At 44.0% G+C, this 15,135-nt stretch overlaps 1 protein-coding gene across 1 annotated transcript; it reads right to left on the bottom strand.

Moving 5' to 3' along the window:
* Positions 1-13,886: 13,886 nt before the first annotated feature.
* Positions 13,887-14,225, bottom strand: LOC136515669 (tapetal oleosin GRP-16-like). Its single transcript, XM_066509196.1, has one exon. The coding sequence runs from the start codon at positions 14,223-14,225 to the stop codon at positions 13,887-13,889; it is 339 nt and encodes a 112-aa protein (XP_066365293.1).
* Positions 14,226-15,135: the final 910 nt, after the last annotated feature.

Here is a 15,135-nt window from a genome sequence, read left to right on the forward strand (position 1 = left end):
CATCGACATGCTCTAGCACCATGGTTTGGCGCCGAGTTCCCGCCTACCTCACCCCCAATGCCGACTACCGCATCCACGACTTCATCGCACCACCAAGGGAGATGATGCACTTCACCTTTGGGGCAGCGGTCACTCGCCCCTCCTCGTCGCTGCCCGCCAGCCGACATAGGCTAGCACAAACACCGAAGCGCACAACTACTTCCTCTACGGTTATATTAGGAACCTCCTCTACTGCTTGGAGTTCACGCGGACACGCACAAGGGAGAACATCATTCTCTCCGACCTCGCCTACAGCCGCATCTTTGCTCGCATCGAGGCCATCCTACTTGACAAGCTTTGCCGCCCAATGGTGTCAACGACTGGACATTACTTCGGCACGAGGACGCGCTGAGTGGAGAAGGGGGTGTCATACGTCTGATGGGAGGCCCCCAACCTAGAGCTAACGGGCCGAGCGAGGCCCAAGGAGGGGCACTAGGCGGTTCCAGCGCGCCCTAGAGGGGCCGCACGCGCGCCAGGGAGGGGCGCCCTCGCCCTCTCCGCCGTCATCTTCTAGAAGGAGTTACCATATTAGAGAGTTTGGTTAGTTTACCATATTAGAGTTTGGTTAGTTATGGAAGGGAGAATCCAATCTATAAGGATCTATCGTAGTTGCTTGGGATACAAGTCCAATAGAGACTATAAATACAAGGAGGATGTAATCAATCGAACCAAGCAATAGAAGAGCGATTGCTCCTTCCTATCCTCTCTCTCTCTCTCTCTCCCCCCCTCTGGGCCAACCGCCCCTCTCCCTACGCCGTCGCCCCCTCCCACGCCACTAGCCCTAGCCGCCCCCTCCTCACCATAGCCGATGCCCCCTCCCCAGGAGGGCGCTTACATCTCCATCTCAACATTTAGGTCACCTGCAGTCCTTTGTCATACTTTGCTCTTTGATAGAGCCGCGTATCATGTGAAACTAATTCTTTGCAAACAAAAAAAACTTTTTGCAAATCTGGCTATGAAATTCCAAGTGAAAAAGGCTTTTCGACTTTATAAAATTTCATAGTATTTTTCTTTTCATTTCTCATCAAACAAGTCAGTTTTGGTCATGAAATTTTATACATATATTTTTAAAGGTAATAAAAATATCTTAATGTTCAAATACAAAGCTTCAATTTCTATTCTCTAATGTAATAATAAATATGGTTATCTCTTTTTTTTAGTATAATTTTTCTTGTTTTTTAGAAAAAAAAATGATATGAGTCTCACAAAGCACACTTACCTTATAAATGCTAAACACACATGCACACACTTAATCTATATGAGCACATATGAGAGATTGGATAGGATGATGGAGACCGACAAAATCACTTTAGGCAAATTGCTATTGACTGTACAACTCAACAAGTGGTGCCATTTATTTGTTCGTAGAATACTCCCTCTGTCTAAAACAAATGATATTTTAAGAATTTTAGGACAAATTAGTACTCAACAAATAAAAAGTGGGCCATTTTAGTTAAGGAATAAGTCATCGTTAAGGCCTTGTTTGGATGTACTCGTGATCCACCTTGATCTATATATGTTAGAGTGGATTAAGGTGGAACTTAGTTTAATTTTCACCCTAGCTAATCCACTCCAACACACGCGAATGGGGGGTGGATACAAGCCCTAAAAGAAATGTATGGAGACATGGAAATCGCAATCTAAAGCTAATATTGCCTAATCTAATCTATTGTTCAAGAGCTAGAACATCAAGTTTTTTGGGATAGTTTTTTTAATCCTTGAACATTAAATTTTCTGGAATGGAGGGAGTAAGTCTAAACAATTACGAGCAAAAGTTAGAACTTAACTTAGGTGAACATGTTACTCCACAAGAGATGATATGACGAATAGTGTGTTAGTATGGTTTTCCTTTGACTGATCTTGCAATATAGAACTGACAACCGAGTAATACTCAATTAGTTAGAATTCTAATGGAGGATGCTACTCATCAGGAATTTTTTTCCAATTCCTGCATTCTTCCAATGAAAAATGAATTGATTCCTATGAAATTTCTGCGTTTAGGAGACCTCATTCGGTAAAAAGTGTACTGAAAAAATAAACATGTCAGGGTTTTTTTTTCTTATTACTTGGACTCTGTTATCTTAGTATTGTAAAAGTTGTAGATCGAGCTGCATCTTCAAAGTCAAAAGATCCACTATATATATATATAAAGTAAACAATATGAAAAGCATTATTAGAAGTAGTTTTATATAATTTTAACCTCTGCAAGATCGAGGCATGTACATACATAGCCACCCTTTTATATACGACATAAATAACACAAAAACTATGAAACCATTACAATCCACTCCTCACATGCATTCAACTGAAATCACCCACCGTCGGTTTGTTTTGATTCGATCGAGCAAGGCAGTCGGGGACGAGGATTTTTATTTATGTATTTATATTATAATAATTAAAATTATTGCATTGGCCCTAGCCGACCTTGGGGACCCCAACCACGTTGCGGAAGCAGTCGAAGTAGACGCGGACGCGCTTGGTGTTGTAGTCATCGGTCACGACGGAGCCGTAGAGCAGAACGTCCACCTTGACGTCCGGGCGGTCGGCCAGAATCTTGTGCTTGGCCACCTGGGACGGCACCCCCCTCCACCTCCGGCCACGACGTCTTCTTGCTGTTTGAGTTATCGCTCATGGCCGCTGACTTCCTGCTCATTCTGTCTATCAAAATAAATAGATAATTAAGAGAGAGAGAGAGAGCGTGGTTTGCCTTTTCAGGTGGCCGGAGCTTGGTGGTATTTATAGGTCAGGTGGGGCCGTGAGGCTACATCGATGGGGCCTTGGACAAATCGATCGACCAGACAACTTAATTTCACACCGCACTAATGGAGGCGGCCTCTTTGCCGAGGGCCCAGCGCATTCGGTAAAGGCCCAAAAGCCCTTGGCAAAGGCTTTGCCGAGCGCCGCCTTCGACGAAGAGCCCTCGGAAAAAAATTTAATGGCAAAGAGGCTCTTTACCGAGGGTCATTTGTCGGGCACTCGGCAAAGCCTTTTCCGAGGGCCAACGGCGACACTCGGCAAAGAAAAACAGCCGTCAATGGCGCTGCTCCGTTGACGGCGCCTTTGCCGAGTGCCGATAGTTAGGGCACTCGGCAAAGACATTTTTTATTTTTTTTAAAAAGCTCTTTGCCGAGTGCCTTCCCAGCTTGTCACTCGGCAAAGATTTTTTTGCTTTTTTTAAAAAAAATTCTTTGCCGAGTGCCATGACCATTGAACTCGGCAAATCAACCGAAATTGCAATTTTTTTGTTTTTTGCATTCCACTGACACAAACAGTTCAAATATATATCACATGTCACATATATATCACAAACATCACAATAATCACATATATATCACAACGAAACCATTTTCACACATTATATCACAACCACAACTCAAATAACAACATATCGCAACCACAAGTCAAATATCACAACCACAAGTCACAAATTCACAACCACAGTCCATCAAGTCCAAGCACAAGTCACAACCACAAGTGAAGCTCAAGTCCAAGCACATGACGAAGCACAACTCCTCAAAAAAACGGCCTATGACACGATGGTGAAGCAAAGGCTCCATCATTCGGTGACACATGAGTGGGGTTATTCGAACCCACCGACGGAAGCTGCAAAAATAATAAGAGGTTGCATGTGTGAGATTCATCTAGTAAGTTTCTATGTGAAGCATTGGTGTATGTCATAGGTAGTGCAAGCATCTAGTAAGTTTCTATGTCAAGCATCTAGTAAATTGAGAATGTCAAGCATGGTTGTATGTCATAGCTAGTGCAAGCATGTAGTAAGTTTCTATGTCAAGCATCTAGTAAGTTTCTATGTCAAGCATCTAGTAAGTTTGTATGTCAACCATGGTTGTATGTCAAGAAAGCATCTAGTAAGAGTGAACTTTCATACTTACAAGAGTGGCTGTAGGAGTAGGCGGTGGAGGAGCTGCCAACGGCAAAGGTACACCCCCTTGCTGGACACTCCGCATGAAGGCCTCCATTTCTTGCATCCTCCTCTCATGGGCCGCGAACGCTTCCCTCTGGGTCTGCAGCTGCGCGCTCTGAGCCTCTACCATGAGCTTCTAGGCCTATAGCTCGGCCTGCAATACAAACTTCAATGTTTCAGTAATGCAAATGTAACTTAGGTGTGCAAAGATGAACGTACGACCCGCTGCAGTGATGGAGTAGGCCATGGGCGTATGGGCTGGCTGGAGCGGACCATGGAAACTAATCCATCTACACATCCGCGGACTGTCCAAAAAACGTGGACAATCCGAAACAGATACGGTCGTAGATATACAAAGATCTATATACCTCCAACCGTATCTCTTTCGGACGGGAGACACCTAACTAGGTTACGCGACCAAAGACCACATACGGATAGAGGGGTTATACCTAGGGTGCCGGTGAGGTCAGGGTAGCGGGGCGGTGGAGAGTCGGTGCAGTGGCGAGTCGACGCGGTGCAGGAAGACCCGCAGCGCCGACGAAGACGATCGGGGTCGCCGAGTCCCTCCCACAGGTCCTCCTGTAAAAAAGGGCAAAAATGGTTAGTGTCGACTCAAAATTTCGGCAGCACCTCCCCTGCATGGGGAGGTTCCCAAAACCTGCAAAAAACATGGCACAAAGGCCAACAACCACATATATACCAAACATGGGCACGAAGGCCAACAACCACCAATATATCAAGAGGAGCCATGTACTTTAGTTCTCTTTCCATGCAGATGAAAAGTATTGAAGTAGTACAACAACAATTACTACTAACCCTACAACTACTACTAACACTACTACTAACAACTACTTAACTACTAACAGTACTAATACTAAGAACTACTTAACTATTAACAACTACTACTACTAACCACTACTACTTACTAACTACTACTATTTACTAACTACTACTACTAAGCCTACAACTAACACTACTAACTACTACTAACAACCACTACTACTTACTAACTACTACTATTTACTAACTACTACTACTACTACTAACCCTACAACTAACACTACTAACTACTACAACTAACACTACAACTAACTACTACTAACACTACTAACTACTACTACTACTAACACTACAAGGGTAGGGCTTACCTTGGCGGCAATAACGGCAAGAGCGAGGGCAAGCGACGACGGCGGGGATGACCGTAGCAGCGCGAAGATCAACGGGCGGTCGGAACGGCGCGAGGATCGACGGGCGGTCGGGTCGGCACCTTCCTCTTCTTCCTCCTCCCCCTTCTCTTTCTTCCTCTTCCTCCTCCCCCTTCTCTTTCTTCCTCTTCCTCCTCCCCCTTCTCTTTCTTCCTCTTGCTCCTCTCCTTCTCCCTCTGCTGGCCAGCCACAGGGCACGGCGGGGCCATTGGAGCTCGGGGCCGACGGGGGAGCTCGGGGCCAGCCGGGTCGCTGTCCCCGGGGAGCTCGGAGCCTGGGGCGCCGACGAGCTCGGGGCGGCGGCCGAGGACCCGGGGCGCGAGCGCGGGTCCGCCGGGGCGGGGGCGGGGGTCCGCTGGGGCGCGAGCGTGGGCGCGGGGCCGCCGGGGCACGAGCGTGGGTCCGCCGGGGCGCGGGACGGGGGCGCGAGGACGGCGGCGGCGCCGCAACGCGGGGGCGGGTGGGAGACAAGTGAGGAGGGGGTGGGGTTGGGCCGGCCCATTCTGGGCCTTTAGGTTAAAAGATTTGCCGAGTGCCAGGCCCAGCGGCACTCGGCAAAGGTTTTTTTATTTTTTATTTAAAAAATTCTTTGCCGAGCGCCCTGTGACCTGACGCTCGACAAAGGTTGGCTTCTTTGCCGAGTGCCAAGGTTGGCACTCGGCAAATTTTTTTTTTGTTTTTTTCGCCCCATTTTTTCTGGGGCCTTGCTACAGTAATTAAAACTCCATTTCAAAATTTGGGACAATTTTTAGTTTTTTTACTTTATTTCCTTAATTAGTTTTGTTTCGTTGAATTTTTTCGACTATTTCAAATTTGAACTGCATGTACATGAAATAATGGAATTTGGTCATTCAAAAAATGGTATTCATGGTATTTGGTGTATGTTGAGTCTCTATCCACGAACTCGCATCAAATTTCACGCGATTTGTGGATGAGTTGATTTGTGATGTGTTGAATCCCTTCTCGTTTGTTTGTGATGTATGAATTGTTTCTTGGATGAACTGTGGTGGTTTCTTGCATGAATTCCTCCTCGTTTGTGATGTATGAATTGTTTCTTGTATGATTTGTGGATGAGCATGCTTGCTGGATTCCTTTTTTTTAGGCCTATCAGTGTCGGGTGAAGTATCGGCAGTGGTACACAGTGCCGGTTCAAATTCCGGCAGTGATATGCCCTTTGAAACCGGCAGTATTTTCCTGTTCCGTAGTAGTGAAAGGTCCGTGAAAATCAAAGATTTACAGAGATGGCCAGTTACGCTAACCTCAAAAATAGAATTTGAGAGACATCATGCTTAGAGCACCCGCAGTGTAGCAGGGTTTGGAACACCGTCTCAACGTCAAATTCTGAATGATGCTTCAACTCATTTTGTGGCGCGCGCAGTGGATGCCATTGTGGGTCCCATCCCATACTTTCTGCAGTGAAGTACCATGGCTCCCTTTCTCATAAGTCCAGTCACAAATAATATTTTATGCACTTCTTGTTTGGAGTATCGATGACTATAGAAGCCTCGATGCTAGAATCTTTCAAGTGAGCATTGGTAGTCACAGTCGCAAATTCGATGCTTCATCAGGAGAGACAAAGAACGAAGCATTGTTTTTCACTACGATGTGGGTGCTCTTTGGAAATCACAGTGGCAAAATCGATGCCTCATCGGGAGAGACGAAGACAGAGAATGCACCCTTGGAAATCGATATTATTTTTTAAAGGTAAAGTACATTTTTCAACCTCAACTCACATTAAAATTCGATTTTCAACCTTCAACTATAAAACCGGATAATGGATACTCTACAACTGTCAAAACCGAACGATTCAAAAGTGGTTTTCTATTTTCTAATAATAATAAAAATCTGGTTCGATCTCTAGAAGTTTGTAATTAATTTATTTTAAATTATAAAAATATGAAACTAGTTCATGTTTTCTTCTAAAGATGTTATATATATATTTATGCTATATTTAAACTTGTTTTTCATTTTGCACGGAATTTAATTTCGCATGGAATTTAATTGTTCACTTTCCGTTCTTTTACATGACAGCTCACTGCCTTCGTCTCTGTGCGCGCACCGCCTTGCTTTTGGCCAAAAACAACTCGAGAGGCGGGACGCGAGCGCCAAGCCCAGTAGCATTACTATCCCCGCTGGTATTTATTTTACATTAGAAAAATACAAAAGTAGTATTTTTTTCTAAAAATGTTCTCTACTTGTTTATGATCTATATATAGGTATATGGAATTGGTTTATTTATGTTCCTATTGCTTTATTGCTCGTTGTCATGCTTGTTATTTATTTAAAACAAGTAAGGTCTAAACAATTTTAAATATAGCATCAACATATATAACATTTTTAGAAGAAAACATGAACTAGTTTCATATTTTTATAATTTAAAATAAATCAACTACGAACTTCTAGAAAATAGAAAACTGCTTTTGAAACTAATCGAGGACTAAATTTGTCTGGTTTTGACAATTGAAGGGTGTCTGTTATCTGGTTTCATAGTTGAAGGATGCAATTTGAGGTTGAAAAATGTACTTTACCCATTTTTTAAAAAGGGAGCAGCTGCAGCGGCAGCTGCAGCTCCAGCGATACCCGCTTAGGGCACTTCCAACCCTGAAATAGTTGTAGTTTCCATAACATTAAATACTATGTCAATGAAGTATTTTTGCAGATGTGGCCGGTGAATTAAGGAAGAGAGACATTGAAAACCGTAGACATTCGTTTCTCATGTGCGAAACAAAGTCCTCCCGCGTTCCCATGCAGCAGGAAACGCCCCTTCTCGCGTTGGGAGAGCATGCTCGTTTCCATCTGTCCATCCTCCCGATCTGCTGCGGCTCCTGTTCCTCTTCCCCACTGCCGCAAAATCACTCAGCAGTCAGCACGCGCCCTCCTCCCCCTCCAGCTCCCCCTGCGGCCGCGCCCCCTCCCTCTCCTTGTCTAGCGCGCGCTCCCTCCCGCGGTGGCTCCCGCTCGTGCGCTGCCCTTCTCCCTCCGCAAGCGCACCCTCTGTTCCCTCTGTCAATGTCTCTTCTGCTCCCTGGTTCAATCCCCGTCTGTCCTCTTGTTTCTTTTCCAGCCATGTAGCTTTTTGAGGTGATTAGATGGTTCAGTACCAATAGGTCGGTATTGATATCTTGTTTGGGACTGCTCGGATGATATTTGTCCCCTGCAAATATGATTTTCTGAAACATATTTTCTTGAGATGTAAAAGCAAATGAGAATGGATACTGTTTGGTACAGTTGGGTGCTACAAAGTCTTGTGCCTATGCAAAATACTAACCGCCTAATTGAATCATGGGTTGGGAAGAATAGTTTCTAGCAGACATTAATTGTTTTCTTCCTCTCTTGAAAACTGTCCATAGAAACCATGGGTTGGGAACTGCTGCTTATGGTCCTGATCGCAGCTGGCTCTGCTCGTAGCTAGTTCCCTGCAGCGCCAACACAGCCCATGGATCCAACGATGTTGACCCGCTTCTGGTGCCAAGTCCACTCTCGAAGCTAATCAAGCTTGTGGATGTTGAAGGAGTCATCGTGGTTCAAATGTCGTGGATGTCCTATCTACCTCTTGTGTAAATCGGTCGCAACCTCCACCTGACGCCATCACTATGTACAAAACGATTTTTTAAGCAACAGTTCGATTTTTTATAGGGGCGGCTGGTGATAGAGCCACCCCTACAGTGGCGTGTTCGGGTGCCCAGACACCAGCCGCCCCTACAAATGGAACAGTAGGGACGGCAATGGGGTCTGATTTGCAGGGGCGGCTCAATCACCAGGCACCCCAGGAAATGGTATTTGTAGGGGCGGCTGGTGATTGAGCCGCCCCTAAAAATGGCTCCGTATTTATAGCTCCGATTTGTAGGGGCGGCTCAATCACCAGCCGCCTCTACAAATGTCCCCATATAAAATAGATGCAGCACCTTCTTTCTCCTTGGGTCACTCACTCCAATCAGTGAAAGAACGGTGGAAAGGCCTTGGGCACCTTTCAAAAATTGCTCTACTAAGGGGGGAAGGTTTTGGTTTCAAATCCTTTGGTGGAGAGGTTGAAGAAGGTAAGAAAATGCGATTCCATATTTTTTTTAAATTTTAATGGTTGGTTAGTGAGTAATTAGAGTTTTATTTTTCTCTCTCTTCTATGGTGCTTGAGCTATTTATGAGCAAATTAGACCCAACTTTTAAATGTACTAGGGTAAATTAGGGAGGGGAACAAGATCATACCCTTATTTAGTCCATGTTTCTTGATTTTAGTGAACAATTAGTTAGTTTTATGGATGTTTCATGTGCATGTGATCTAGATCTAGGGTTTGGTTTTTTTATTAATTTCGTTTTTGTAAATTTATGTTTGATAAAATTGGACTAGGGTTTGTATGAAAAATATTGGGTAAAGTATAATTATTACTAATTGTTGTCTTTGAAATTGTTTATTGTAATCAATAAATATGTATTTTAATTATTTATGGATAAATGGGCCATTAATTAATTTTCCTCTACCATGGTGTGTTTGTATGCTTCATGTAATTATATTAGATTTATATTCATATATATCTGAAGTATATACAATTATTCTCAAATAATTATTACTTTGATTTATTTTTATATATATCTGAATAAGTAGTCATTTAATGTTTGTTTTGTTGTTGTTGTAAAAGATGAAGTACAGGAACTCTTGGATGTATGGTTCGTTAAGGTTCAAGGCAGGTTTCCATGAAGAAGTGGATAAATTTATTGAAGCCGCAACGAAGTATGTAATGACATTGAAAGAGAATAAGGATACAATTATTTGCCTATATAAAGATTGCAAGAACCGTATGGCATGGATAGATATAACTATCATCAGATCACATTTGATTATGCGAGGATTTATTGAGGACTACACAGTGTAGATTCATCATGGTGAAACAGTTATTGTTAACGACGAGGATGAGGAGGAATACGACGACAAAACCATAGAATCACTGTCCCAATATTCAGCAGAGCTTGATGCACGAATGGATTTCGAGTTTGGTAATGAATACGGTGGTGATGCTGGTGGTTGGGATGGTAACGACGAAGGTGGTGCCAATAATGATGGTGGAGCACGTGTCGGAGATGAAGATGATTTAGATGACATGATTCGAACCCTTGGACCAGAGATTTTACTAAATAGCCCGAAAGGTCTAGAAAATTTAGAAAGAGTGACAAAAGCATCGAAGGAGACTGTGTATGGTGTTGAAAAGGGATGTCCGACACATTGGATATTGCTACGTTTTGTGCTTGAGCTGCTCATCCTAAAGGCTAAGTACGGCTGGTCAGACTGTAGTTTCAATGATCTATTGTATCTCCTGTCATGGGTGCTGCCACAACCAAACTCATTTCCCACCAACACATACCAAGCGAAGAAGGTCATAAGTCCATTTACAATGGGGGTTGAAAAAATACATGCATGCCCCAACCACTGTATACTTTTTCATGGCGAAATGTTTAAGTCACTAGATAAATGTCCTCGGTGTGGGACCAGCCGGTACAAGAACAATGACCTTTACGGTGGGAACGAACCCTCCACGGGGAAAAGAGGAATAAGAATGGTACAAAAAAGGTGGTACAAGAATCTCAGCCCCCAGAGGACACTCCATTAGGCAACGATGCAAAGCAGAGAAGAATTCCTGCCCTAGTAATGTGGTACCTGCCAGTAACCGACCGCTTGAGATGTATGTTCCTAAACCCTAAAGAAGCCGCACTCATGACATGGTGGGATGATGAGCGCAAGGTGGATGATGATAAGATTGCACACCCGGCTTATTGTAAAGGTTTGATGAGAAGCACAAAGAATTCAGCGATGACCCAAGGAATGTACGGTTTGGCCTGAGCACCGATAGAATAAATCCCTTTAATGAGAGGATGAGCAACCATAGCACATAGCCAGTAATCTTGACCATGTACAACATCCCAACATGGTTGTGTCAGAAGAGAAAGTACCTTCTCCTCACTATTCTTATTTCTGGCCCTAAACAACCAGGCATTGATGTAGACGTGTTCCTCGAGCCCTTGATGCAAGAAATGAAGAGGCTATGAAGGCATGGGGAGCAGATGTACGATGCATTCCGAAAGGAGGACTTTATATGTAGAGCAATAATATTTGTTACTACCAATGATTACCCCGCGCTGTTTGCTTTGTCTGGACAGATCAAAGGGAAGACGGGATGCTTGGTTTGCTTGGATGGTACTACATGGGTGTACCTAGATGCATCTAAGAAGATAGTTTACCTAAGGAACCAGCGCTTCTTAAAGACAAGTCACAAGTACCACAGCAAATTATTCTTTAGATTTTATGACAACGCCCCGGAGATTGAACCCCCTTCGGAGAGACGTCATAACAGAGAACATGTGTATAGAATGGTGAAAAATATACGCGTCGTCTATGGAAAGAAGAATCCAGATAGGACGAACAGAGATAGAAGCACACCTCCTATCGAAGGCGTACCTTTCAAGAAACAATCGATCTTCTTTCAGTATCTACCTTATTGGCCAGACTTGGAGGTCCCCCATGCCATTGATGCTATGCACGTGCAGAAGAATATCTTTGAGAGTCTCATTGCTACCTTGATGGACATAGACAAGTCAAAGGATGGTCTGAAAGCACGGAAAGACATGGTGCAGCTAAACGTGATGCCACAGCTTCACCTGGTACTTGAGGCTAATGGAAAATACACTCTGCCCGCGGCGTGCTTCAACCTAACACCAGACGAGAAGAGAGCTATATGCACTTTCCTAAGGGGGATCAAAGTCCTGACTGGGTTTTCAGCAAATGTGAAGAAGCTAGTGTCGATGAAGGACTTGTCAATAACACACTGCAAGGCTTATGATTGCCATGTGATGCTGATAGTGTTTCTACATATTGCAATCAGGGCTATAAAGCCAGAGTTCTTGAAAATGGCCATCACCCGCATGTGCTACTTCTTTTCGAAGATCTCACAGAAGACAATTGGTAAGGAAGAGCTGAGTGACCTACATGAATTTATGGTGGAGACACAAAACCAACTAGAGATGTGTTTACCTCCTGCTTTTTTTAATATAATGCCACATCTCATGATTCACATGGTTCATCAGATACAGGCGCTTGGCCCTTGCTACTTGCATGAAATGTGGTCCTATGAGCGGTTCATGTCAGTTTTAAGTCGATACGTGCATAATCGAGCATACCCAGAGGGCTCCATGATAGAGGGTTACAGTATTGAAGAAGTCATCGAGTGCTATCAAGAGTACCTAAAAGTACAAAAAGAGATTGGTAAACCTGATTCTCATCACAAGGGTAGGCTGGCTGGGAAGGGCACCAGTGGTAGAAAAGTGTTCATCGACCATGATTACAAAGAGGTGAGTCGGGCGCATTACAGTGTCTTGCAGAGTACACAACTGATGCAACCATATATTGATGAACACTTGGCTATCATTATGGCGGAGAGAAATAGCCGTTTGGATGATTGGGTCATGAAACAGCACAAGCAACGACTAACTACATGGTTGAAGGACCAAAACATACCGGCTAGAGAAACCATAGACTCTATTACCATCAGTAGGTTGGCGGAGGGGCCATCGAGACAAGTGATATCTTGGAATGCTTATGACATCAATGGGTACACGTACTATACCCACGCAAAGGATAGTAAATATGTGAACCAAAACAGCGGTGTTCGAATAGAGGCTCTCGATGGATTAGGGCGAAAGATCCAATACTTTGGCATCATTGAAGAGATATGGGAACTTGACTATGGAAGGGATATAACGGTGGCCCTGTTTCAATGCCGCTGGATCAAACAACACCAACTGAATGAGATCGGATTGAGAGTCCTGGACCTCGAGAATTTAGGCTACCAAGATGACCCTTGGGTGCTCGCTTCACGTGTCGCACAAGTTTTTTATATGTCTGACCCACAAAGTAACCTCCCCCCGAAGAAGAAGACAAAGCACGTGGTTGCCTCTGGGAAACAACACATTATTGGAGTTGATGGCGTGGACGATGTTGAAGCTTACAATAACTACGATGAGATGCTGCTATTCACAGACTTTCCTAAGAAGATCAGTGTTGTCGAAAAGAACCTCCCCAAAGACATAATGCCATGGGAACGAAAAGGTGTCAAGAGGAAAGTCGTTACAGTGGGCTAGCTAGTTGTTGAACATGGAGTGTTTATGTAAGTGTGTGTTTGTAAGACTTCATTTATGCATGCGTGTGAGACTATATATTTATGTACGTGTGTAAGACTACATATTTTTGTATGTGTGTGAGACTACATTTTATGCATGTGTGTGAGACTACCCTTTGCAACATCCAGATGACTCTATTTGAACATCCACTCTATTTTCATTTATTACAATATTTTTATTTTATTTCATTTAATGTCATAAAATTATAGTCAAAGTTTTAAAATTCAAATTTTTAATTTTTGTTTTCTATATTGTTTTGACTACAATTATTTATATATATATTTATTCATATATAGAATAATACAAAATATTATATTTGTGCATATACATAAATTTTTTATATTACTTTGTGTTTTTATGATATAAAAAATATAGAATTTATAATTTAAAAAATAGAAACTATTTGTAGGGGCGGTTGGATCAGGAACCGCCCCTACAAATGTATTTCTAGGGACGGCTGGATCAGGAACCGCCCCTAGAAATAGGAGGGAGTATTTATAGAACGGCGCACGGGAGTGATGTCGTCTGGGCGCTGTCTTCTTCCACTGACGATGCTGTTAGCCTGCCCGCACGCCTAGGGTTTCCGCCGCCGCCCCCGCCGCCGGTCCCACGCCCGCGCCCGCCCACACCTGGCCCCCGGCGCCCGCCCCTGCGCGCCTAGGGTTTCCGTCGCCGGCCACGCCGCCGGTCCCGCGTCCACACCCGGCCCCAGGCGCCCGGCCCCTGGCGTCCCACACCCGGCCCCCGGCGCCCGCCCCTACGCGCCTAGGGTTTCCACCGCCGGCCACGCCGCCGGTCCCGCGCCCACAACCTGCTCCAGGCGCTCGGCCCCCAGCGTCCCGCACCCAGCCCCCAGCACCCGCCCTTGCGCGCCTAGGGTTTCCGCCGCTGGCCATGCCGCCGGTCCAGCACCTGGCCCCCGGCGGCCCGCCCCCCCCCCCACGCCGACGACGCACACTCCCAGCGCCCCGCACCCTGCCCCCACGCACCGACGACACATGTATGTTCCTCCTCTCCCTTTCTCTGTTGTCCATCCCCATCTTCAACAGAGGCTGAAGAATCCTTGCAATTCTATTTGCTCTTCTTAATTATATTGCTTATGCAATTCTATGCCTTCGCCTTCAGACTTGTCGTAAGATTAGTATGCTTGTGTTTGCTTCAATTAGTATGAGATTTGTCGTAAGTCCAGAACTGAAGGGAATGAAATTAAACATGATATAAGCAGTTTCAAAATTTAGTATGCTTGTGTTTGTAGGATTAGAAATTAAGAGTGGCAGTTTCAAAAATTAGTATGCTTGTGTTTGCAGGATTAGAAATTAAGAGTTTGCAGGATTGTGTTGGGTGAGCACGAGCGGCTCGTGACGTCTTCGCTTGCGTCATGATAATAGGGATATTCTTTGTACTGATATTTAGTAGTAACATTTGCTAACAAAATATTCGACTACATCTAAACAAATGTTTTCATTATTGGTATAAACTTTAAACCAATACTTTATAATAACATAATAAAATTTCTCTCTTAGTAATTAGAGAAATGGTTAGTAATAAAGCTAACTAGTGGCTAGAAGATACCGCTGTCTATAATAACCAATCTAATAGCTCATTCATATAATACTTTTCAATTGAAATATCTGACCACATCATTCTATCATAGAGATTCCTTTATATTTTGGAGCCTATGATGAATTACCTCCAGTCCGATTTCTAAGGGAACTCCCAACCATGAAAGATGAAACTAGTTATATGTTCAATAATCAGGATCTAAACTAAGGAAAAGATGATGTGTCACTGCAATTAAAGAAGATA

This window comes from Miscanthus floridulus, chromosome 17 (genome assembly GCF_019320115.1).
Source record: "Miscanthus floridulus cultivar M001 chromosome 17, ASM1932011v1, whole genome shotgun sequence".
In the NCBI taxonomy this organism is placed as follows: Eukaryota; Viridiplantae; Streptophyta; class Magnoliopsida; order Poales; family Poaceae; genus Miscanthus; species Miscanthus floridulus.

Excerpts from the sequence above, each read along its gene's own strand:
- LOC136515669 (XM_066509196.1), bottom strand. The coding sequence starts at position 14,225 with ATGGCCAGCGGCGGAAACCCTAGGCGCGCAAGGGCGGGTGCTGGGGGC.